The following is a 25,391-nucleotide window of genomic DNA, read 5'->3' as shown; positions in this document are numbered from 1 at the left end:
TTATGGAAAGTCTACTGTGCTAGAGTTTGGATTAAAAAAGAGCAGTATACCAGTCATAGCGTTTGCTCTTGAAGGTGTTAAAATTGTGTTGAGAAGACCCAACACATATTTGTAAGAAATGAAATAGCAGTGCTGGATAGATTAAATCTCAAATGGCTTATTCAGCCTGTATAAGAATTCAGAAGAAGACCCAATCACCAAGGCACATTTTTGTCAGCATGAAGGGAATCTACAAGTATCTTCAAAAGAACAGCTGACTTGGGTTTTTAAAGCCTTGTCTCCATGCACTAAAAGGAAAAATACAAATCTGGTATTTGAAATGTTCTACAAGAAAACCCTCAGATATTTTTATGACATTTGGGAAATGTACAAAAACTTCCTCTGCCCCCAAGTATTTCCTATTTTATTAATTCCTAATATTTAGTTATTAATATTTTTAGTGAATTGATGGTAACACTAACTTTTTTTTACTATAAAGAACTGTGGAAATAGTGTTGATTAGATCAGGAGGCACATAAGCCAAACAGAATTCTTGCCTGGGAATTTGGGGTTAGTACTGAGTGAAATTGGTCTTGTTATGAGTAACTGGTCTGTACCGTGTGAAGATGGGAGCTTTTCCCCCCTTGTATTAACGAGTCAGAAGAATCAGAAGGTACTAACTGGAGAGAAAGTAAGATGAAGCACAGAAGGAGTAGAGACAAGAGACCAAGAGACGATACAGAGGGTTTTAGAGTCATTCGAACCAAGGCCAGGCTACATTTTTAATCTTAGATTCCTTGAGATACCACATATGCTAATAATAAATTATCTTTATTTGCTCAAGTTAGTTTGAATTGGAATTGCGTATGTTACCTGAAACTAAGACTCCTAACTCAATCACTTCCAAAACATCCTGTAAATATTTCTGTCAGATCATCACACTGTAATATTTGTCTACTCAAAGTAGACTTTAAGCGCTGTGAGGATAGAGACTGTATTTTGTTGGTCTTAAGATCGCCATTACTTAGCCTGGTGCTTGGCACAGTAGGTGCTCAATAAATGTTTGTTGAATGCATGAATGAGTGAATGCATGAATTATGAGCATCTCGTTGTACACGCTTTTAATTTAAAATTTCAAATCCCTTTTAAAAAATGTTTGAGTAGATAATGTATTATTCAAAAATCAAAATCTATTGAAAACTATATAGTGAAAAATCTTCCTCCCATCATTATCATGTGTCTACCCAAATCATACCACCTTCTTTCCTTCTCATGCCCCATGTAAGCACCAGTATAGCTTTTTTTCTAGTGTAGCTCTTCAGAATTTTTTAATGCACATATAAGCAAATACAAATCCATATATATTCCCTTCTTTTTTATGCAAATGGTAACATATATCATATACTGTTTTGCACCTTGCTTTTGATTTTATATAGATCGGAGACTTTTTGCCTATAAGCACATAGAGAACTCCCTCATTCTTTTTAAAAAGACTTGTATATTATTACATTGTACTTGTATAATTGAACTGTGATTTATAATCTGAACTCTCTTGTTGTTTTAAATCTTTTGCTGTTACAAATAATACTGTAATAAATAATCTTGCACATGTCCTTTTGCATGGGTTCAAGCATGTCTGTAAGATAAATAACTATTAGTGCAATTGCTGGGTCAAAGATTTTATGTGTTTATAATATTACCACCAAAGTGCCCTCCATAAAATTTAGTATACAAATTTATTAATCCAGCAGCAATAAATGAGACTGATTGTTTCTCCACAGTATTGTCAACAGCGTATTAACATATTTGTAGATTTCTGTCAGATTCTACTTTGCATAAAGACCAGGTAGCTCCTCTTGTATTAACCCTTCCACAAATAACTATAAGCTCTAGACAAAATATAAAGCCATATGCCTGAATGTGCTGGAGAGTGATCAGAAGCAGGCAGCTGCTGGATGGAGGTTGATACTTAGAAGGGAGAGCAGAGCTTATGGGACAAATTCAAAACATCTAATATACATGAAAGCAGAGTCCTAGAAGGAGAGGAGAGGATAAAAAGATAGGGCAGGAAAATATTTGATGAAATAATATCCAGAGATTCCCAAATATGGTGAAAGGCATTAATTTACAGATTTAAATCTCAACAAACCCCAACCAAGACAAATGTAAAGAAAAACAAACAAAGCACATTATAGTCAAAATACTGAAAACCAGACATAAAGAGAAAATCTTAAGCAGCCACAGAAAAATGATACTTGATATGTAGGTGAACAATTATTTGAGTCGCCACTGATTTTTTCATCAAAATCAATGGAGGTGATCACTCGTGTGGGATATACAACCGGAAGCAACACGTTAATGAATAAAACAAAGAAACAAATAAGAAAACTCATTTTCACAGACAATAGTATGGTGGTTATCAGGGGGTAAGGGAGGTGGGGAGAGGTTGAAGAGGGCAAAGAGGGTTAAATATATGGTGACAGGAGACTAAACTTTGGGTGCTACCTACACAATTCAGTATACAGATGATGTATTATAATATTGTAGACTTGAAACTTACATAATCTTATTTACCAATGTCACCCCAATAAATTTAAAATTAATTAAGTAATTAAAAAACAATGGTAAGAAAACAGTGCAGTGATATCTTTAAAGTGCTGATATATTTCTGCCAATATGTTTGGTGAAAAATTATGTTCAGTTTAGTTTTAATTTGTATTCCTTTTTACGAGTGAGGTTAAGCATTTTTTCATATGTTTAAGAGTCACTTTGTTTTTTGTACATAGCCTTTGCCTGTTTTTCTCTTGGGGTTTTAATCTCTTATTCATTAAGGACATTAGGTCTTTGTGATAGAATTGCAAATACATTTCTCTAAGTTTGTCAGTTGTCTTTAACTTTGCTGATGGTGGTTTGCCACACCCAAATTTTTTTGTGTTCAGGTAGTCAAGTGTATCTATCTTTTCCTTTATCGCTTCTGAATTTGGAGTCATATTAGAAAGACATTCTCTGTTCTAAAACATTCATCAGTGTTTTATTCTTTATGATTTTAGTTTTTACACTGAAATCTTTAATCCACTTAGTCTTTATCTTCCTATATGATGTGAAATATGGATCTAACTTTTGTTTGTTCCTAGATGGCTACCCAGTTGTCTGACACCATCAGTCATACACTCAATGTTTTGGGGCTTATTTCTATGCTTACTTTCTGTGCCCCTGGTCTGTGTGCGTATGAAACACCAGTTCTACTTTGCTCTAATTATTGTGTCTTTATATTATGCTTTACTATCTGGTGTAGCCAGCCCTCTTCATTACTTTTCTTCTTCTAAGTTCTCCTGGCTGGTATTGTTTATTTTTTCACATGGTCTTTGACTTGGCTTTTCAAAGGGTCCCTCAAAGAAATGAACCCCCAAGCCTAGACAGGTCAGCTCTTCATGAAATACTCTCTCAGCACACCCTGCCCTTTCTTTGATAGTATTTTTCATAGGTTATAACTTATAGGAGTATTATATTAGTACTATCTGATTTACTAGAGTATAAGCTTCAGGAGGGCAGGGATTGTGTCTCTTTTACTCATTATACTCGCAGTATAAGGCCTGGTACATTTTAGGCTCTTAATTCATAGGAATGAATGGATGCATTGGTCTTGAGCCTTAGATTGAGCTCTGATTCTTTATTATTCTCTCATTAATGTTTAGCTTCTGGTGTACAATGCCATTATCAGGCATCTTGATTGTTCTAAGCTTCAATTTTCTCATTTCTAAAATAGGTATAAATGAATTAGATCTACTGAATAGAGTTTTGGGGAAAATTAAATATTATATCTTAGAAAACCTTTTTGTAAAGTATGAGATGTTCTAATTGGACTAATTTTGGTTTTCTTTTTCACATGTAGTACATAATTATGCATTTGCCAAGGAACAATGTCCAGACTTAAGCTATTGGTTGTCAGCGTCCTTTTGGAGAATTGCCCTTACCAGGCTGTCACCCAGCTAAAGTTACAGCCATTCTTGAGTATTTCTTAGATTTAGCAATCTAAAAGCAGTAAATTTCAGATGACAGCTTGTTTGTTGACAGGGAACAGTGTCTAAGAAAGAAAGTAAATTTCCCTTTATAGAGCAACCTGGGGTTGGAATCCATTCTGCATAAGATGCCTACCTGTTACCTCCAAAAGGAGGAGAAATCTATGACATAGCTGCTATTACCAGAAGAAATGCTTAGACCTAATAAAAAAGTGCTTTATGATTGCCAGCTTTAAAGCCTACTATACATTCTGTGGTTTGCTACTGAGAGACTGAAGAAAACTTAGCACTTGTTTCTAATAGCGTTGGAAACTAAGACTCAAGAATTCAATTTTCAATTCTGCCCCTGATTTTCCTTGTGACCTGTAAACTAAACTTCCTCTGTGAAAATGAGTAAATGGTGATTTAAAACATATCTTAATGTAAAATATGAGCCAAAACTTAGTCTTGTTGGTTTAAGTTACTTGCCAATGTACTATAACTTGAAAAATGGAAGGACGCACACATTTATCCCTAATGCTGGGGAAATTGCCATTAAGGCAGTTGGTGGAATGGCTGACATTTTAACAGTCATAGGTCAGATAATTTTTTATGTCTTTCCAAGAGAAGATTTGACCAAGGATTGACAAAAAAATCAAATTATTCTGTTCACTTGGCTGCATCTAAATGTCTCATTTTCAGCTTACAGAAGAGATTGCTATGGAAGCAATCTTTGACGTTACAACAGAGTGACCATAAATTGTCTGAATAACTGTTGGATCTTCAAATATGAAAACACAGGAAAAAAATCATTGTCTGCGGTAGAATTCGGAAACGATTTTTCACTTGTGTCTTGCTTCTCATATCATGTGTAGAGCTCAGATTTTACATTAAGATATATTTTAAATCACCATTTACTCAGTTTCACAGAGGAAGATTAGCTTACAGGTCACAAGGCAAATCAGGGGAAGAATTGTAAACTGAATTCTTGAGTCTTAGTTGCTAACATTGCCAGCGCTATTAGAAACAAGTGCTACCGTGTTTCCCCGAAAATAAGACCGGGTCTTATATTAATTTTTGCTTCAAAAGACACATTATGGCTTAGGTTCAGGGGCTGTCACCCTGAAAAATCATGCTAGGGCTTATTTTCTGGGTAGGTCTGATTTTCGGGGAAACATGGTAAGTTTTCTTTAATCTCTCAGTAGGAACATACAAAATCTATAGTAAGCTTAAAAGTTGGAGATCATAAAACACTTTTATGGTTTCTATTAGACTGGCTTCTTTTCACGGGCTTAAGTTTCATTTATTATGAATTTAGTTGTATAAATCAGTCTGTTGCCAATAAACATAAATTTATACTCGTTCTAGGATCAACATTTTGAGAAGGGATAAAGGGAGCATTTTTAAAAGAATGTTGGTCTAAAATAGCTGGGAGAATAAAAATGTATTATACAAACTAAAAAAGGGCAAAAGAACTAAAATACAGTGCATGGACTAAAATAACTAGCAGTTCCAATGAGTCCAAGTGCTAAACATGCAATTATCTTTCTGATTACCTTTTATGTACAAGAGTTCTTTTAATTTTTTGAATCTCATATTTCACTTCTTTTGTTGTTTCAAAAAAATATACATAAGAGCCATATATTCAAAAATATATGTAGGAGTCTAAGAAACTAAATTTTGAGATTGCCATTTTAACTTACAGATTAACATTTTAGACTAGTTGGTAGAAATGGCTATTTATTGATTGGTAGGTGGTTTGCCTCTGGAAATTGAAAATGAAGAAGGAATGAATGAGTTTGAATATATATTGTCTGTCCAACCAATTTTTTCTAATTCGTGGGTACTTTTTAAAAACCTGTCTCAACATGTCCAGAAATGACTTACCAAATGTCCACATAGATGTAGCAGCCATTGTAGTGTTCACTAATTTTATGAATGATTGTGGCACATCTTTCCTGTAGGGGTTTAGCAGAAATTGCTCACACTATAGAGAACAGTTTCTGGATGACTCAGAGCAGTATCAGTGATTTTCTTGCTCCAGTAATACTGGATATCCAGGAATACTCCTACATTACCCCTGTTTATACTTGCTGTTCTCTTTGCCTGGGGTGTTTTCCCCCACATTCCCCATGGTTTACCACCTCACCTCTTTCACACCTTAGCTCAGTTGTTACTAATTCCCCACCATTTGAGTTTGGAGCAGAGAAGGATCATCACGTGACTAATGTGTCCCATCACCATGGGAATAACCTGCAGGTGAACAGGGCTGAAGCTGTCAGCGTGATCATAATTATCGGGCTAGAGATAATAGTGGCTCAGATCAGGTGCTTGTGGTTGTGGAGGTGGTGAGAAGTGGTTGGACTTAGCATATAAATTGAAGGTGGCAGCAGGTTTTGCTGCCATTTTGAATGTGGATTGTGAGAGAAAGATAGGAGTCAAGGATGATTCTGAGGTTTTTTTGGCCTGAGAGGCAGAAAGAATGAAATTGGCATTTATTGAAATGGATAACTATCAAAGGAAGAGCGAGTTGGGTTTTAGTTACGGTAGTTGGGTAAATGAAACTTGAGTTAGTAGGAGGTCTGGGATAGAGATATGACATTTGGGAATCATTACCCTATAAATGGCATTTAAAGTCATGAGCCTAAATGAGATCACCTGGGGAGTGCAGATAAAGGAAAAAGGTCTTGGGGTTAAGCCCTTGGTATATTCCAGTGTTCAGAGATTGGGGAGCTCAGAGGGAGGGCCAGTGAAGTAGAGAAGAAGTCAAGAGAGAGTGGGGTCCTGGAAACCAAGTGAAGAATGTTCCAGGAAAAGAGGGAGCAGGTCTCTCAAAGTGCTGCTGATAGAATAAGGAATAGGTGAGGACTGAGGAATGACATGGGATTTGGCAATGGGGAGGTCCTTGATGAGCTGTTTTGGTGTTCTGGTGGGGAAGAAAGGCTGCCTGAGGAGCGTTCAAGAGAATAATAAAAGAGGAAATGTAGACCTTGAATATAGACTAATTCTTTATGAGAGATTATTTTGTAAAGTAGAATAAGAAATGAGATGGACCTGAAGAGGGATATGAAGTCAAGAAAGACTTTTTAAAATGATGTGTGCATGCTGATGGAAGTGAATGGATAAAGAGGAAAAACTTATTACATAGGAGAAAGAGAGTGGGGACAGTTGGTGGAAACATGTATTCTTTGGTGAGTGTTCCTTCCTCTGTAGCACTGTACACAGCACTAAAGGAAGACTTTTCTGTTCCTTCCATACCCACTTCCAAACTCCCACTGGGCTAGGTGCCCCTCTTAAGCGCCCATTTAACTCTGTACTTTGTATATTGCCCTATACTTACTGCTTTTAATGACCTCTTAGACTTAACAACAGACTCTTAGGTCCAAAGAATCATACTTAACACGGTATGTTAGTGTTAGAGTCCTTGGAGCTTAACATAACACCAAAACCACACCTTTTTAGTAATCTTAGATGGCAACAGAAGGTAAGAATTTTATTAGGATCTTTCAAAGACCTTCTCCCACCCACCATGGTGAGCTGTCTGTAGGTCCTTAAGTGGTACTTAACTACCCTCTCTGGTGCTGGGTGTTGAGTCACCTGCATGTATTGGCGTTTCATACTCAGTGCAGCCTCTCAGCTCTGAGGACTAGTTCTGTTTCTCGCCGCTGGCATTCCTGGTGGCTGCTGTGACTCCGTCTGGCTTGCCTCAGCTTTGATTCTGTTCATTCAGCTCTCTCATTTCTGCCTTTTCTGTCACAGAGTTAGGCTTGTGATGAAGAAGTGTTGTGTCCTTTGCCAGAGGTTGATAGAAGTTAAAAGATGTTGTAAGCAGGAAAACAAACAGTGAACAACTACGCAGATGGTAGTTATCATTGTTATCTTTTGAGCTCAAGGTTTATATTTCTGTTTGCATTTTCAAGGTTTTAGGTCAGAGTTTTGAAATTAGGGCCAGGACCTTGAAGCCAGTTAGTTGCTAGGGTGTTTGTAGACAGGAACGGTGTCACATATTGTGGAATCATCTGTAGAAATATGCCTGTGTGCTTAAGTGTGTTCACCCAGCCATCATTAAAAAAAATTGTAAATGCTTACTATGTTTACAGATATGTTTTGGGGAGTTTGAGATACTTATATTTTTTTTAAGGGGGAAAGGTAGTAGAGATATGGGGAGCTCTTTACGAGTCACAGTATGAAAAGGATAGAGATCCACTCTTTAGAGTACATAGTTCTAGACTATTCTTGGAGTCATTGCTTCAAACATTATATCATAGTGAAACCCAGTATGTCAGAATCCCAAGCTGAGCTGCAGGCTTGCAATGAGAGAGGCTGGAAGACCCAGAACCCCAACAGCTCAGCACCCACCTTTGTTGTCTTTACAGAGTTTCCTTGGGACCCCTCGGTTCTGCATAGCCCAGTTGGAAAACCCTTCCTCTAGACTGGCATAGTTTAAAACAATGTGATTCCTTAAGCCTTTCCCATCATAAAAATTGAGAAAGAAACTTTTTTCTTTTACATGAATTTTCTCTTTTAAAAAATAGAAGGTATTATTTGTAGTTTAGTTAAACGTTTTAAATCGCCAAACTTCTGTCCATCTTTCCTATGAAGATTGGATCATAGAAAGAAGTACCAAAAAACATTAGTTGATGATAATGATGTTAACAGATTGTCAGGAAATTAAACCTCTTTAGGGTACCCACTGATGTACTGCTTTATATGGGGAGAAGTTTAACCTTTATATGCACTTCTAGACAACAGTATAAAGGCTGGTGATACATGTCATGAGCCTGTGGGTTATAAATATTAGTGAAGTGGTCTGAATGCTTTAGAAAATACAAATGAATTGAAAGGGCAGGTATATCTCTAGTGTTTGGATTTTTAGAAAATCATAGAGTCAGGTATTCTTTTTAGACTTTTAAAAGACAAAAAAAGTGATACTCATAACTTTATTGCACATTTAAAATGCGGATTTAAAAAATTCTAATTTTGCTTTTTAGTAACTAATAATTTAATACTTCCTTTTGATCCTCCCCTACTTTTCCAGCCTTCTTTTCTTTCTTCATGTTGCTTTCCCAAATTGAAGATGTCAGTATTTTGAACAGGTTGAACTAGTGGCCTTGGCCATAATTGTCACTTCACAATCTGTTTTTGATTTTAATCTTATTATTATACCTTTCTTTCTACAGACTGGTGAATTTTCAGCTCGTTTTCTTTTGAAGTTGCCGGTGGATTTCAGTAATATTCCCACATACCTTCTCAAGGTAAAAATATATAATTATCAATAGGAGAATATAAATGAGCGTTTTAAGTAATTATTTAACCCTGAATATTTGTCTGACTGGTTTGCCAGCATTTTGTTCTGATGATGAATTCTATTAAAATATTAATTGCGTGAAGATCCACTGAGTTCCTTTGTTACCTAAAAGCTAAAATAGTAGCCCTAAAAGTTATTTTGAAATGAAATTTTCTTATAAGATAAAATTAGTGTAAATAAATTAAACTTTGGAAAACAGTACCTTTAGTTAGTAATTTTATTGGGATGAAAGGCTCTCATAGAAATTGTCTAATAACACATTTTGTCTTTCAGTCAGATTGCATATTAACTATGCTGTGCCAAAGAACATTTTCTTTATGTTAGCAGTTGATCTCAGGCACCTTCAAAATTGGGCTGTCCTGGAGAGACCCAGAATTGGGTTAGACCAGTGTACATGGCATTCTTTAAAATGTGATGCAGGCAAGATATGGCTTGAGGAGCAGCTGCTTTGGGCAGGGTCTGCAAATGCTTTGCAGAGAAGAGGTGGAATGCAAGTGAGTAGGCCGTGGTTAGTGTGAAAGAAACTAAATGGACCAGGAAGCAAGTTCTGATCAGGAAGCCTGAAGACAAAAGCCTGGGTTCATCATAGATGAGGATTTGGGTTGTGACTGCCCTCAGCTCCATATTCCAGTCTGTGGTTATATAGCGTTAGTCTAAGGTAAGAACAGTTTCAGCTTTCCTAATTTGATGTTGTTCAAAGAATTAATGGTATTTATAACAGTCTAGAGAGAAGACAAAATGCTTGCACAAGTTTTCCTGCATATTGTAGTAGTCAGTGAATAATATTAGATATTAATCTTGATAATGATTGGAAGGTGGAATATGAACTATAGACTATAGAAAAGATTAGGGAACACTTTTTTAAATACATTCCACTCCGGGGGGGAATTATTTCCCCCCCCAGATTTTTGTGCCTCATTAACCTTTCATTTTTAGTTTCTAGTTGACTCGTTTTCCACTCTGTATCCAAGGGTTGTGAAGTTCAAGTGAAAATGGAAGTCAGCAATTTATATTAGTTTCTCTTTACGCCTTTATAGAAAATATACATATTAGAACTGTGATTACCAAGCATAATTAATTTGGTTCAGCATTTACTGTGCTGTTAGAATAGCAAGGTGTTTCTTTTGAAACTCTTAGATCACAGACTCTTTGACCTTTATGTATTCCAGTTAAAACTCTATTTCAGCTCATTGTAAACCAGATTCAATAATATATGAGACAAAAAAAATAAATGAGAGTGCATTATTTATATAATCACTTTACTCCATAGTTTACAGTTTTACAGTATCTCTGTTTTGATTTGTTGGGACTTATCAATTTGATTGGTTGTCCTGTTTCTTTGAACTTGATGTTGCCTCTGCTCATATTCTTGAGGGTCGAAGGAAAAAATTGCTCTTGGATCATAATATACTTAGTTATTTTTCTCTTCAAAATCAAATTTTCTTTTTTTCTAGTCTAAAAATTCTATCTTTTTATTATGTCCTTACTTTCCTTGCCAGTCAAATAGCAGAAAGATGGAACGTATTTGGCAAAATTGGAAAGCCCCCTCCCCACCCCGGAAAGTACTATGAAATTATTTTTCTCCTATAGACGATATACCTACCTTGCTATACTAATATCTTTCTAGATGTTTAGTTCATGCCAAGAGAGTAAAACAACAAAGACAAAAAAAGAGAAACTCCTGTATAACACAAAACAATAGCAAAACAAAACAAAACAAAAAAAACCTACGTGCATACCAGAAGTAATCCAGAATAACTGTTTAGGGTTTTAAGATCTAAATTCCTGAAGTTGTTAAATTATAACCTTGGAACATTTGGCTATACTCGTAAAACAAGGTTTACATTAGAACTGCTTTACATGTTAATTACATTTAGATGCTTCTAATGTAATCACCAGGCTTATCACTGATAGTCTAAGTCCCAAAATAAACACCCCTAATTCCTAGGATTAGGATACTCTTCACCAGCATTAATGTAGTTTTACCTCACTATCCCAAAGAAATGAAAGATAAAGTACAACTTCTAGTATAATTTCTAAATATTGAGATACCATGGAGTTTGACTATATACCTTACTGATTTGCTGCAGTGAAATTTCATTACTATGATGAAGGCATCGTCAATTCATAAGTTTATATGTCCGAATGTACCTATTTTGTCTACTAATAGAATTTTTTAATGTTAAAATGAAAAAGCCATTAAATCAGTGATCATGATTTTGCTTAATATTATACTCTAAGCACATATGCTTCTTACATGGGATAGAGTGAATTTATTCTGAAATCGAGTCCTGACTTCAGCATCTGAATTTTATTCTTGGCTGAGGTAAGTCAAAGGGTTAGATCAATCATTTACATAAAAACTCAGTCAGTAAAAAAATGCTTATGTATTTGTTAGGATCCTTTATTTTGGACAGTAGAAATCCGGCACAAACTAGTATAAATTAGATGAGAGTTGTAGTACCAATCTTGTGCTTCCGTAGTCCGCATAGCAGGAAGCAGATCCCATGCTGGATAGTCTGTAGATAGGCATAGACCAATTTTCTCATGCCTGCCCCATTTGGGCCCACGTACGTGCCCCTGAACTTCTCAGCTGGTTTGCTTTGTGGGGAGAAATAGTGGTCCACAGAATAAGGGGGGAGTAATTACTGAAATGATAAAAGTGTAAGTATTCTCTACCGTTACTAAACCAAAGATTGTTGTATATTTGTATATTTTCTTATAAGGAAGAGCTGGTCATTAGAAGATGCTGCTCTTAATTTTCTTTAGGATGTGGTGAAAATTGGCGTATGTATATTCCTGTACTTCTCCACCCCCTTCTGCTACCTCCCCCCACTCCGGTTCAAGCTGTTATTTCTCAGTCTAGTTGTGTAGGACACAGCTCCCTGGCGCATGCTGGTATTATGAGCCTTGTGCTCCCCCCGGCTGAGGCAGTTGGTGCCAGTCGTTGGTTGGCCGCTCACGATGGCTGCCGGCCACTCATGGTGGCACATGGTAGCTCGTGACAGCACTCAGCAGCCCAGCTCCAGGGAGAGCCGTTGTTCACAATCTTAGCTGTAGAGGCGCCGCTCACTGGCCCATGTGGGAATCAAACCAGTGACCTCAGCATTAGGAACACAGTGCTCCAACCACCTGAGCCACTGGGCTGGCCTCACTTGTACTTATTCTTCTTGTAAGAGTTATTAAGCCTAAGAATATGATGCTAATAAAGCATTTTTTTTTCCTGGAAAACTATACTCGTGAAATAACTAAGGAAAAGTTTTAATTGTCTAGTAAAATTTTTATTATCTGAAAAAGAAGTACTCAGAAACTAAGAATGTAGTGTTTCAGGAGGGGAGAAGCTTACTTGTAAATATGATACGTGTTCGAATTAGCCTCGTAAAATAATGAACCAGTTTTATTCAGAATATGGTGAAGCTTAAGTCCTATAGTTAGGATTATGCAGAAGTATAGTAGCGTTATTCAGAAATATCTGGGAAATTGCTGGATCTTACTAAACTAGAAAGCTAAGTAGTAATGTTTCCTGTAGATAATGGATGTGAGAAAACATAACCTTTAAAACAAAACAATCAATGTCACCTTTTTTGTTTGGTAAGACCATAACTGTTCCTATAGTTGTCTTAGTCAGTTTGGGCAGCTATAACAAAAACACCATAGACTGGGTGGCTTTAACAACCGATATTTATTTCTCACATTTCTGGAAGCTGGGAAGTCCAAGGTCAAGTCACCAGTAGATCCATTGTCTGGTAAGGGCCTGCTTCTTGGCTTGTAGACAGCCATCTTCTCTCTGTATTCTCACATGGCCGAGAGAGAGGTCTTCTGTCTGGTGTCACTTCTTGTAAGGACACTAATCCTACTCATGAGGGCTCCACTCACCTGCCCTGATTACCTTCCCAAAGCCCCTCCTCTAAATGCCATCACTTTGGGGATTAAGCCTCAACATATGAATTCGGTGGGTACACTAAACATTTAGTCCACAGCAGTAGTCTAAATACTTGCTGGGGTGTCTCTAGACTAGGTACCATGGAGCCCTAGCCCCCCAGGCGCAAGACCGCACCAATTTACTATGACTGAAGTACTTGGACTTCTAGCTCCCACAGTGTTCTTCTTTGTATCATGTCACAACACACGTGAGTCCATTCTTCCTGATGGATTGTTGCTGCAGTTTAGTCCCACTATGGTGTCTGACTCGTGACATTCTATACAAGTGAGTTGAGGATGCAAAGCTAAAATAGGCCATCTGTGTCAGGAGACACAGCTCTCATTTTCCTCATCCTTCCCTGGAAGCCGCTGGGGCTGTACTGATCAGTTAGGGCACACTCAGTGCAGGGAATGGGCCACGGCTCACTGCTCAAACAGAGACAGAAAGCAGGAACGCACGGCAGCTTATCAGGACAGGTGCAGGGGCCTAGAACAGGCAGCTGTCTTCGGGAGATCCTCATCCACATTGGAGTCATACGTGGTCTAAGAAGGTTATGAACATGGAGGAAAGCTCCCAAGGGTCCTTGTGTGCTGATATCCTGGGTAGGAGCTGCCTCCTCAGCCGGACACTGACTAGCAGATTCACCTGAGTAGTCAACCTGCTTTCTAATCCAACTTAGGTTACCAGTGCAGATGCTCACAGACCAGGCAGGCACTGGAAAAGAGTGACTCTGGCTTGATAAGAAATGGTAGGAAATGGTGAGAACGGTAGTGAACTAGCAAGTGTGTGCTTCATCTAAGGCAGCAGATGCTACTCAGTTACAGCGTTGTTTCCATGTGAGACTATGAGCTTAGCATTGCCTGATATGCTCATGTTATTAAAAGGAGCCCAGAATCTCAGGTGTGTTATATATATATATATATATATACATATATATATATATATATATATCTCAGGTGTTCATATATATATATATATATATATGAAAAATACCTGCTTTTTGAACGATGACAATGGATAAATATATTTAAGAAACACTGCAGGCCAAACAATATCTGTGTGTGTTGGCCTTGGCAGTCTGAGACTCAGATAGGCTGCAGAAGGGTGTGCTAAAGAGCATCTCAGGTGGATAAGGTACAACTCCTCATAGCATCGGGCGGTCCATTGATTGCTGGAATATGACAGCAGTAAATGAATTGACACTGCATTTCACCTTCAGATGTAGACACTGATTCTGAGCTAGGGAACCATTTTGGATTAGTCAGGGCTCTCCAGAGAAACAAAACCAGTAAGACATGTATATATATGTATATATATATGAGGAGATTTATTATAAGAATTGGTTCACTTGGTTTAGGAGGCTGAGAAGTCCCACAATGTGCCACCTGCAAACTAGAGAACCAGGAGAGCCGGTGGTATATTCAGTCCAAGTCCGAAAGTCTGAGAACTAGGGGAGGTGAGGGGTGCTGGTGTAAGTCATGGAGTCTGAAGGCTTCACGAAGTCTGAACACCAGAAGTTCTGATGTTCAAGGGCAGGAGAAATGGTGTGTGTGTGTGTGTGAGAGAGAGAGAGAGAGAGAGAGAGAGAGAGAGAGAGAGAGAGAGAGAGAGAGAGAGAGAGAGAAGAGAGAGAGAGAGAGAGAGAGAGAGAGAGAGAGAGAGAGAGAGAATATGAATTCACCCTTTCTGAGCCTTTTTGTTCCATTTGAGCCCTCCGGGAGTAGATGATACTTACCCCCATTGGCGAGGGTACATGTTTTTTACTCAGTCTACTGATTTAAATGCTAATCTCTTCAAGAAACTCCCTCATAAACACACCCAGAAATAATGTTTTACCAGCTGTCTGGGCATCGCTTAGCCTTGTCGAGTTGACACATAAGATTAACCATCACACATTCTGTTGCTAACGGTGCTAAAGTTGTGACGGGAGCCACTAACTGAACGATAATTAATGTACAGTTTAATAGAGAGAGCAGTTTAGGCCTAGATTTTCAGGTACTCTAGGGCATAGAAAGTATATTTTAAAATTATCTTCTGAGCGGTGTGTTCTTGTGATTTTCATTGTGATATGTGGTACACCTGGATTCTGATAGATCCTTATTGGATATTTTCCACCTTGATTGCCGTCATATTAAGTAGCTTGGTTCCCTGAGATTATTTTAGGAACCTATGGAACGAAGGTAAATTTGGGGCAGTTGCATCTGTGCTGCATAGTCTTGGCTAGGGCAACTTGTAAAAGTGGGCAGCATTTCAAGGGCCTCAGGGGCTCCCTTTAACTCTGGATGATCCCACTTAACTTTAAGTCAGTGGTTCTCATCCTGGGCTGCACTGATACCCTGGCCCTACCTCACGTCAATGGAATAGGGATCTTTGGAGGTAAGGCCCAAATATCCTTATCTTTAAAGGGTAGAAGTGAGAGAAGGGAAATATTTTGTACTGAATAAATATGTTTGTAGGAACTGAACTAGGGTGCTTTATATACACTGTCTTATTTAATATTCTCAATAACTACGCAAGATAATTTTTCCCTTTCACTTTGTGTGTGTGTGTGTGTGTGTGTGTGTGTGTGTGTTTCTTTTTCTTTTTAAATAGGTAAGGACTCTGGAGGTCCAGATAACAAGTTTGTGAGACTGGAATTTGGATGAGAGTTCCCTGGCTCCAAAGCCAGTGGTCTTTCCGACACACCACACTGCAGGAAGACATACTCTGTGTTACTAGATTATTTTAACTTCAGTAGTTAAAATGGGAAGCTAAGACTCCTTATCTCGGTCTCTACCTCTGAGGTAGAGAGAATAAATGAGTTTGAAGAAAGACCCTAAATTGAGAGCCAACATAAATCTGCTTGGAGTGGTATTAAGTGGTACAAAGGAGGATCTTAGTATGACGCAATGGATGACAGAAGGAGAACCTTGCACTGGGGTAGCACCTGTACCTCCTGCCCAGTGTCCCAAGCTGCTTACAATGACAGCAGCAGAGTACCCAGAATGGGCTGGGCTTGGTGCTTGGGTGCAGTACTATGAGGAACCGGGAAGTATTGATTTCTGACTTAAAGTGATACTGGAATCTGTAGAGGATTAGGCAAGTAAAAAAAGAAATAAAAGGATAATCAGTGTCCCCAAATACCTTATAATACAGTTGATAAAATATAGTTAACAAACATTAATTTAAAAACAGTTAAGCACTTATGTATGCTGCATATACAGTAGGCCTTTAAAAATGTGAAGATTTGTTATGGATTGGAATGGTTAGAGACCAAGACATTGTGACCAAGTTTAGGTATAAACTAGACTTCTGAAGTGGCCTAGCTTTTAAAGACCGGGAAAAGAAGAGGGTGAAGGTTGGATAATCAAGTCATTAATGGTGGGGCTCTGTGGGTGTACTGGAATTAGGGAGCAGGTAATAATCTAGGCTGGAAGAGAGATTTCTTGCAAGGGAATAATGAGCGATAAAGCTGGAAAGAAGACTTGGAAAGATCTTGAATGCTTGGACAATGATTTCAGACTTCATTAAGCAGGTAGTCATAATCTCTTTATACCTGGATTAGCTTTCTATTTCATTTCCTTGGCCTCATTCTCTCTCAGGCCCAATCTCTGCAATATTGCTTCCAGAGTAGTATACTTTAATCTCTTTTTGAAAGAAATAATGGTTCCTCTTGAAACAAATAACTGCTTCCAAAGCTTATCTGTCCATGCAATTCTGTTTTACACTGTTTCCTGGCCTGTGCAATTAATCTGAAACAGGCAGCTCTTCTCACTGTCCTGCTGTGAGAATTCCCAATGCCTTCACTTTGCTCCTGTTCTCCCTTCCATCTTGGAAGCTCCGACTCCTTGATCATTTTCTAGAGAATTTACTTAATTGACATAAGAATGAAGTCCAAAGAAGTTCAAGTTACTTGCCTAAGACCGTAAATGTTTATTTGGAGCTGTTGACAGAATACCTACTCTTGATTATTGGCAGCTGGGACTGGAGAGGAGCTAGGGGATCATGGTGGAGAAGAAGGGGATCAAGAAACCAAAGTGAGCCTTTTGAGGAAGGAAGTGTAACATATGAGGTGTGATCAAACAATATGGTAAATGTTTAAATTAAAAAAAATTGATTATAGTAAAAGACACATTGCTGTTAATCCCCCTCAAAATACTTCCCCTCACTTCGAGCACACATTCCATCATTCTTGCCACTTTCTGAAGCAGTTCTGGAAGTCCTCTTTCACGAGTGTCTTTTGTTGCTCTGTTGTGGCTGCTTCGATAACCTGAATCTTTTTCACTTTGGGGAAGAGCCAGAAGTCGCACGGTGCCAGATACAATGAATAAGGTGGATGAGGACACATGGTAATATTTTTATTTGACAGAAATTGCCATATACCAGAAGCAATGTGTGACACGGAGTGTTGTTATGATGGAGGGTGATTTACGGTACACTTGAAAACACACCGTCTCTCAACTGTAGCTCACACCCAGATGACTGCACTGAACAAGTTGAAACGTGTCACACACTGTTACTAAGGTTCGACACACCGCTTCCTGTATTGAAGATCTCTGCCTTTTCATTAAATGGCACTTGGCAGCAGCATTCCCCGTATTTTGTGATCACAATGGAAAGGCTCTGTGTCACACATCGCTTCTGGATGGCAATTTCTGTCAAATAAAAATATTACCATGTGTCCTCATCCACTTTATTCACCAGATCTGGCACCATGCGACTTCTGGCTCTTCCCCAAAGTCAAAATAACCATTAAAGGTAAATGTTTTGAATCAATTCAGAACATTGAGGTAACCACGACAGCACAACTAAAGACACTCACGAAAGGACTTCCAGAACTGCTTCAGAGAGTGGCCGGAATGATAGGATAAGTGTGTTCAAAGTGAGGAGGAGTATCTTGAGGGGTATCAAAGGGCAATGTGTCTTTTACTGTAATACGTTTTTTTTTAACTTAAACATTTGTTATGTTTTCTGAACACATACAACTATGGGAAAATGAAGGCCTGAACTTGGAGGATCCAGTGGAAGAGAATTATACAGGCAGAAGGTCTACAGGAGCCCAAAGGTTGTATAATGAAGGGAATGCTCAAATGCTGTTGAATAAATAAGAATAGACCCAAGAAAAGACATTTGATTTGGCTAAGGCCATAGAGATGTTGAGACTAGAGAGAACACATCAGTATAATGGCCAGCATAGAGACCAGATTATTTGTTTTAATGAAGATATGAAGGAATATGAAATATACTCAGTGGGTATTTGACAAAATGAGTTGTGGAAATGGGATGGAATCTTGAAAAATTAAAATGATCAAGTGAAATTGTTAAGGAACAACTGAAATGATGGCATGCTGGACAAAATAATCATAGAGGAGGCTTTTCAAGAAATAGTTTTAACTTGTGATATACTTGAATATGATAATCTTACTGATGTTCTTTTTTTGAAAAGTTTAAAGGAAATGTTGGGGAAAACCCATTTCAAGTGGGGCTATCATTCTTTCATATAGTTAAGGAGAATAGGTAATGGCATGAGTTACAAGTGCATATGACAGTCACATTTTGTGACTTGTCATCAAAGATTGAGTTTTAGTAAAGTTGTAGTTTTGAAAATCTCATTCTTCTCACCTTCCCTTAGAAACGGAAGGATTTTGCATTCTGTGCACCCAGAAGAAGAGAATTAGGCTAATTAATCTCCCCAGGCTTTTTTTTTTTTTTGGTTGATGAATTCTTGCATCGTCCTTTATTATTTGGAACTGTTTGAAAGCCCATTTAGTTTTACATATTTGCTAGGAAGGAAACTGATACTTTCCCCCAAGTATTCTCTTTATTTAAAATCCAAAATCCAGCAAACTTTTAAGGATGATATGTATTGATTATAGTTGTTTCTCAGCAAGCATAAGATAGTAAATGTTAAAAAGCTGCCTGATCCTGCTAAATGAATATAAATTCAAAAGCTGACCTCACAAAGATTTTTTTCTAAACCACAGATTAAATAATGCCTCAGAATTTGAGACCTTTAGTTGAGGGAATTTTTTGGATCCAGTTAAGTCACACTTAATAAGCAGCTTTTAGAAATAAAGACTGCTTTAACTCACTCTTATGAAATCTGATTTTAAAGCAAAACAGTTGTCTGTTGCTTGAAAGACCATAAAAAATTCACAGAGAATCCTCATCTTATTTTAAAGGAAATAATTTCTGTCTAATCAAATAGGAGTGTACATACTTTTATAAAAATAGGAATGTGTACCTGGAAGAAAGTGCCATAAAAGTAGGGTACTGTTTATCCCTACGATAAGTCTGATTTATTGTTGCTCAATTTGAGTCAAAATTTGCTTTTGAGACTTAATCACAAAGTAATTATTGAAATACCTGAAAACTTCCTCTGCAGGGAACTTCCCTTTATTCCTTCATGAAGTAGGGGACCCATGACTGCTTTCAGTTCACTGTCCTTGTCCTGTCTCCCTTCTTTAGAGAAGTAGGGCTTGGAGAAAAACACACTCCAGATCAGAGGCCCCGGTGTCTTCCCTAAAGTGCAAGATAATAAAAGTTTAGGTTTGCAGGCATATGGTCTCTATCACAACTGCTCAGTTCTGCTGTCAAAGCATGCTACAGACAGTATGCAAATGAACGAGTGTGGCTGGGTTCCAGTATAACTGTATTTTCAAAAATAGTCATTGGGCTGGATTTGGCCTGTGGGCAGTTGTTTGCTGGTCACTTTTCTAGATTATGGAGGGGGTACTATTTCTTCACAAAGGCATCTGGGGCATCATAGAAAGATAAGTAAAGGAATTTGTTTCAGTGAGTGTGAGTGGGTTTTAATACCATGTTCTCTGAGTTGATATTTTGCTAGGGTGAAGTCTCCTTCCCTCTTTTCCTCCCTCCTTTTTCCCTTTCGTTCTCTGTTTTGTTCCTACCTTTATTCCATCTTCTCTCTCATTTGTAAATAATCTGTTGTAACATAAAGTTTACTAAATTCTCTTCTAAGTCTTAGTTTCTCTAACTGTTAAAATGTGGTCAGGTTACATTATACACCACACTGGATTACTGAAAATGTTAATGAGATAATGAATATGATGGTATGTAATCCACTTCTGAGCTAGGAGTAGATGCAGAATAGAAATAGTTTTGATTTTATTTAGTCATTTAATTTATATTTCAAAGTACTGAATTTATTGTGGACTGAGAAGGAAGTATTTCATTGAAAACAAGAAAGAGTTATATTGGCCGGCCCGGTGGCTCAGGCGGTTAGAGCTCCATGCTCCTAACTCCAAAGGTTGCTGGTTCGATTCCCACATGGGCCAGTGGGCTCTCAACCACAAGGTTGCCAGTTCAATTCCTTGACTGCCTCCAAGGGATGGTGGGCAGCGCCCCCTGCAACTAAGATTGAACACGGCACCTTGAGCTGAGCTGCCGTTGAGCTCCTGGATGGCTCAGTTCGTTGGAGCGCGTCCTCTCAACCACAAGGTTGCTGGTTCGACTCCCACAAGGGATAGTGGGCTGTGCGCCCCCTGCAACTAGCAACGGCAGCTGGGCCTGGAGCTGAGCTGCGCCCTCCACAACTAAGACTGAAAGGACAACAACTTGAAGCTGAACGGCACCGTCCACAACTAAGATTGAAAGGACAACTTGACTTGGAAAAAAGTCTTGGAAGTACACACTGTTCCCCAATAAAAATCTTTTTTTTAAAAAAGAAAGAGTTATATTTACTGCTGCTCTTTTCCTCTCTCCTGATTTTCCTTATCCAGAATTCAAAACTAAAGTTTTCACTTGCCCCAAATTTCCAGATATAATTTATGGTAGTTCTGACAATAGTATATATTCCTACTGAAAACGAACAGTCACAGGTAGCTTCTGTGAACTTTCTCCTTTTGCTTTTCTTTTCTTGTTTTATATTTTGTGGTGTGCTTATGTTTCTTGCTTTCTGAATTACAATTTTAGGATATAGCAGTATCTCAAATGATTATCGTTTGAACTGTTGCTACTGTATGCCCATATAGGGCTAGTCTTTCAAGTACAGTCTGTTCTGCTATGGAGCATGCTTTAGTAACATGAGTTAGTTCATACATGAATGGAAAATACTGGAAGCATGTCAATATAATACAAAAGTTGCCATGGTTTGTAGTTGATTTTTCGTAGCACATTAATATTTTGACTACTAAATAACAGCAGCTAAATGCAAAGTACACTAATACAGGTGGACATAGCAGGTGTTGGAAATGTATTGTAATTGCACGGTATGTCCGTTCAGTCTCTACCTTTCCAATAGGCTCAGTTTTGCCATACTCTGTATTTAAGTATTTATTGCGTGGTTTCCTCTGTCATTGTCAAAAGGAAACTAACACAAGACAATGAGCCAGAGCTAGCTAGCCCTCTCTGTTATATTGTCCAAATCCTGCTTCTTCACTGTAACTTCTGATGATGATGTCCCTCTCCTCTTTCCCATAACTCAGTAATTTCAATCTTTCCTCAAACTTAAAGCCCCTTGCATTAAATTACCTTTACCTTTTTAAAAAGTCCTATATTGACTGTGGTAATTCTTTATTTATTAGGAATATTATGTGCCATTTTAAGTACATTAATGTTTTTACTGAATTATTTTGGTTTTTGTTAATGTAGTAGTTACAGAGTTGTGCAGGTATGTAAGTAAGGTATGGTCTGGCCTTACCATATTTTTCTCATGAGCCTCTTAGTCTTAATGTGTAATTTACTAGAATGCAATTTTTTAAATTCCTTTTTAAAAAAGGAATGCACATATCATAGCAGAAACACTTATATTTTAAAACAACCAGAAATTCTCTTCTTTTATAGACAAGGCATCCTTAGTCCTTTATACTTTCAATAAACGTCATAAGTTTTTAAATCCTTTTCTATTTTCATACTTCTCTTCAGGAAATGTTCCAGATTGTCAGCATCTCTCCTAAACTGTGGTGCCCAGAAATAAGCACAGAACTTCCGATAGGCTTGATCAGGTCAGCGTGCTTTAGCACTCTGAACTTCACCGTTAATTAGTAGTTACTGAGCTTGTGAAAGACATCAAACCTCCTTGTCTTACCTATCCTGTTTTATGCAATTGGCTTTCAAGGTGAAGTGTAGACTAATCTCTTTATATAGTCTTTTTGAATTGGCCTTGTTTTTTTCAGCCTACGTGTGGGGGAGGTATTGCCACCTAGGATCCAGAAAGGGAAGTATGGGTTGGAATCAAGTAGTACACAGAGTATAACAGGAATTAATGGGATGTGATCATTATAGGTGACCAATTTTATCTGGAGCCACTTTTCTTTATGGCAACATTTTCTCTCTGCGTATGATAAAGGTACCACCTTAAACCTAACAGGTAATATCAGTTTATTTCTCATCTGTTATCATTAACCATTTTTATCAATCAGACCCACATCTCAAAAGTAAAATGTGGTTAGGGGCATAAGATGACTACATAACAATAATAGTGCAAGTCATAGTAATTTAAGTCGAAGTACAGAGTTCTTTAGTGGACTGAGAGACTACTTCTAGTTGGGAAAAATCTATAAAGGAGGTGACATTTGGGATGGGCTCTGAAGGACTGTTAGTATTGATAGAATCTAGAGAGTATGAATGAGCATGATTTTAGGTGGCAAAATAGCACATTTGGAGAACAGTAGAATAGCCCAGTTTGGCTAAATCGTAAATGGGCACGAGTAGTGGGAGATAAGAAAGAAAAGACATTTTAAAGATACAATGATATAGGTAGAGCCTTAAATACCCAACTGAGGAGTGTAATGTTTGTTTTGAGTGATTGTTTTGAGTACTACTGTGATTGAAATTGTATTTGAGGGTGGGGGGTGGGAGATGAGGGTAAGGGGGATCAAATATATGGTGATGGAAGGAGAACTGACTCTGGGTGTGAACACACAATGGGATTTATAGATGATGTAATACAGAATTGTACACCTGAAATCTATGTAAATTTACTAACAATTGTCACCCCAATAAATTTAAAAAGAAAAGAAATTATATTTGAGACATCTGCCAGAAAACAATATATGAAATGGTTGGGGAGGGAAAGGACGGAAATGAGGCTGATAGTCAGGTTCTAGGGATGTGAAACTAACAGGAAGGCTCCAGGCTCCATGTTTCAGACGTGCTGAAGTCTTCACACAGGTAGCTGTGGTGCTTGCTCACCTAGCACAATGATCAACCTGGGAAAATGAGGGCGAGGGAAGGGTGTATCTGAACCTTTTAGTCACTGGTACCCAAGGTGTCTATATCTGTTGCAGTTCATGATAAATACAGAATTGAGAGTCTTTAGAAACATTTGAAATAGATAATCACGTCTGTTGACTGCAGTTATAAAAATATCGGATTTGCATTATGATATTTGAGGCTTTTTTCTTTTTCCAATAACTCATTTTTAATGTATTTTATGAACCCATCAATCTGTGAAGAATTAGGAAAAACAAAACAAACAATAACTGTTCCTTCACTGTAGGTGGTTGAGAAGCACTGCTGTAACCTACACTTGGCCTCCGTGGCCCCTGGCTGCCATTGCTTCACCTATCCTGGGACACAACAGTCTTTTAAGTATCCTGGGGGTTTTTCAGTTTTGTTCTTTTTGCTGAGCTGGGTTTTGTATTCACTGTTACCCAATGTTCCCCTCCCCCTTTTTTCTTTATCAATGTATCCTCAGGATTCTGAGTAGAGAAGGAAACTGTAGCCCTTGATTAAGGGAGGGCATTTAATATAGAATTGAAAAAGAGGGAATTTTTCTTTCATAAAATATTTTAAAACAAATTTTAACAGCACATTTTGACCTCAACAATACCCTCTTTCTTCCATTTTTCTGAAGATCCATTTCCTTTCTTGAATCCATTGAGTGCAGCTTTGTTTTTACACATGACCATATTGTTGGAATGGGTGACAGCCAGAAACAAGGTTGGTGCTAGTTTTTGATCCAGGATGGGTTATACAAGGTTTGACTCTCTTGATGATTTAAGTTTTTCAAGCTTTTTGCTAACTTTAAAAAGTAGTCTTTAATACCCCGAATGTCTAGTCAATATGTGGTTACTTCATAAAAATATTCTTTAGCAGAAAATCTTGGAATATTAATGGTGATGGTATTCTTAGTCTCTAGGCCATAAATCAGCACTTCACAAAGTGTGGTGCTGGGACTCCTGGTGTCCCCAAGACCCATTCATAGGGTCCACAAAGTAAAAACTATTCTCAAAATAAAATTAAGAATTCATTTACTTCATGAATGGACAGCGGAGTTTTCTAGCTGTTATATGGTGTGTTAGCATGTTGTCATTACTCTGATGGCCCCTGGTGTGTTTGCTTTTGTGTTCTTGTATTTTTAAAAATTCTAAGTTTTCACCAAAGCATATTCAAGAAGAAATAGGTAACTTGAATCGTCCTGTGTCTTTTATAGTTCGTAGTTAAATACCTTCCAATGAAGAAAACTCCAGGCACAGATGACTTCACTGGCAAGTTTGTCAGTCATTTAAGGAAGAAATAACACATAAATTCTACACACATTGTTTTGGAAAATTGAAAAGGAGGGACTACTTTCTATAACTCTGTGAGAACAAGCATTACCTGATAAGAAAACCAGACAAAGATATTACAAGAAAACTATAGATGAATCTTTTTCATGAATATAGGTGTAAAATTCAAAACAAAATTTTAACAAATTCAATATAATAATATATAAAAAAGATGATAGATCACGACCAAGTGGGGTTTATCCCAAGCCTGCAAGGTAGGCTGAATATTTAAAAATCAATAATATGATTCACCCTATTAACAAATTAATAAAGACCATCTTAATAAACACAGAAAAAATATTTGACAAAACTGAATATCCATTCTTGATAAAAACAATCAGCAAACTGGGAATAGAAAGGGACTTCCTCAACTTGATAAAGTACATCTATGAAAATCCTATAGCTAATATCATGCTTAATGGTGAAAGGCCAAATGCTTTCTCCCTAAGGTTAAGAGCAAGGCAGAGATATTTACTCTTACCAATTCTGTTCAGTACTGAAAGTTTTAGCCTGTACAATAAGGCAAGAAAAAGGAATAAAAGACACTCATAGTAGAAAGGAAGAAGCAAAACTATCTTTATTCATAAATAATAAGATTATTTTTGTAGAAAAGCCTAAGGAATCTACAAAAAAGCTTCTAGAAGTAATAGGTGAATTTTGTCATGTTGCAGGATACAAGATCAATATATAAA

General features: G+C 37.6%; 1 protein-coding gene across 2 annotated transcripts in view; it reads left to right on the top strand.

Annotated features, from left to right (window-relative positions):
- Window positions 1–25,391, top strand: part of BABAM2 (BRISC and BRCA1 A complex member 2) — a 375,203-nt gene that overhangs the window by 120,563 nt on the left and 229,249 nt on the right. For both annotated transcript variants that reach the window (XM_081069729.1, XM_081069730.1), the window contains one exon: window positions 9,158–9,232. In XM_081069729.1, the coding sequence (XP_080925855.1) occupies window positions 9,158–9,232 (75 nt within the window). The remainder of the gene's footprint in view (window positions 1–9,157; window positions 9,233–25,391) is intronic.

The sequence above is a fragment of the Rhinolophus hipposideros genome (assembly GCF_964194185.1).
Source record: "Rhinolophus hipposideros genome assembly, chromosome: 12".
NCBI lineage: Eukaryota > Metazoa > Chordata > Mammalia > Chiroptera > Rhinolophidae > Rhinolophus > Rhinolophus hipposideros.
The sequence above is the reverse complement of the archived record's forward strand: the minus strand, read 5'-3'. Positions and strand labels throughout refer to the sequence as shown.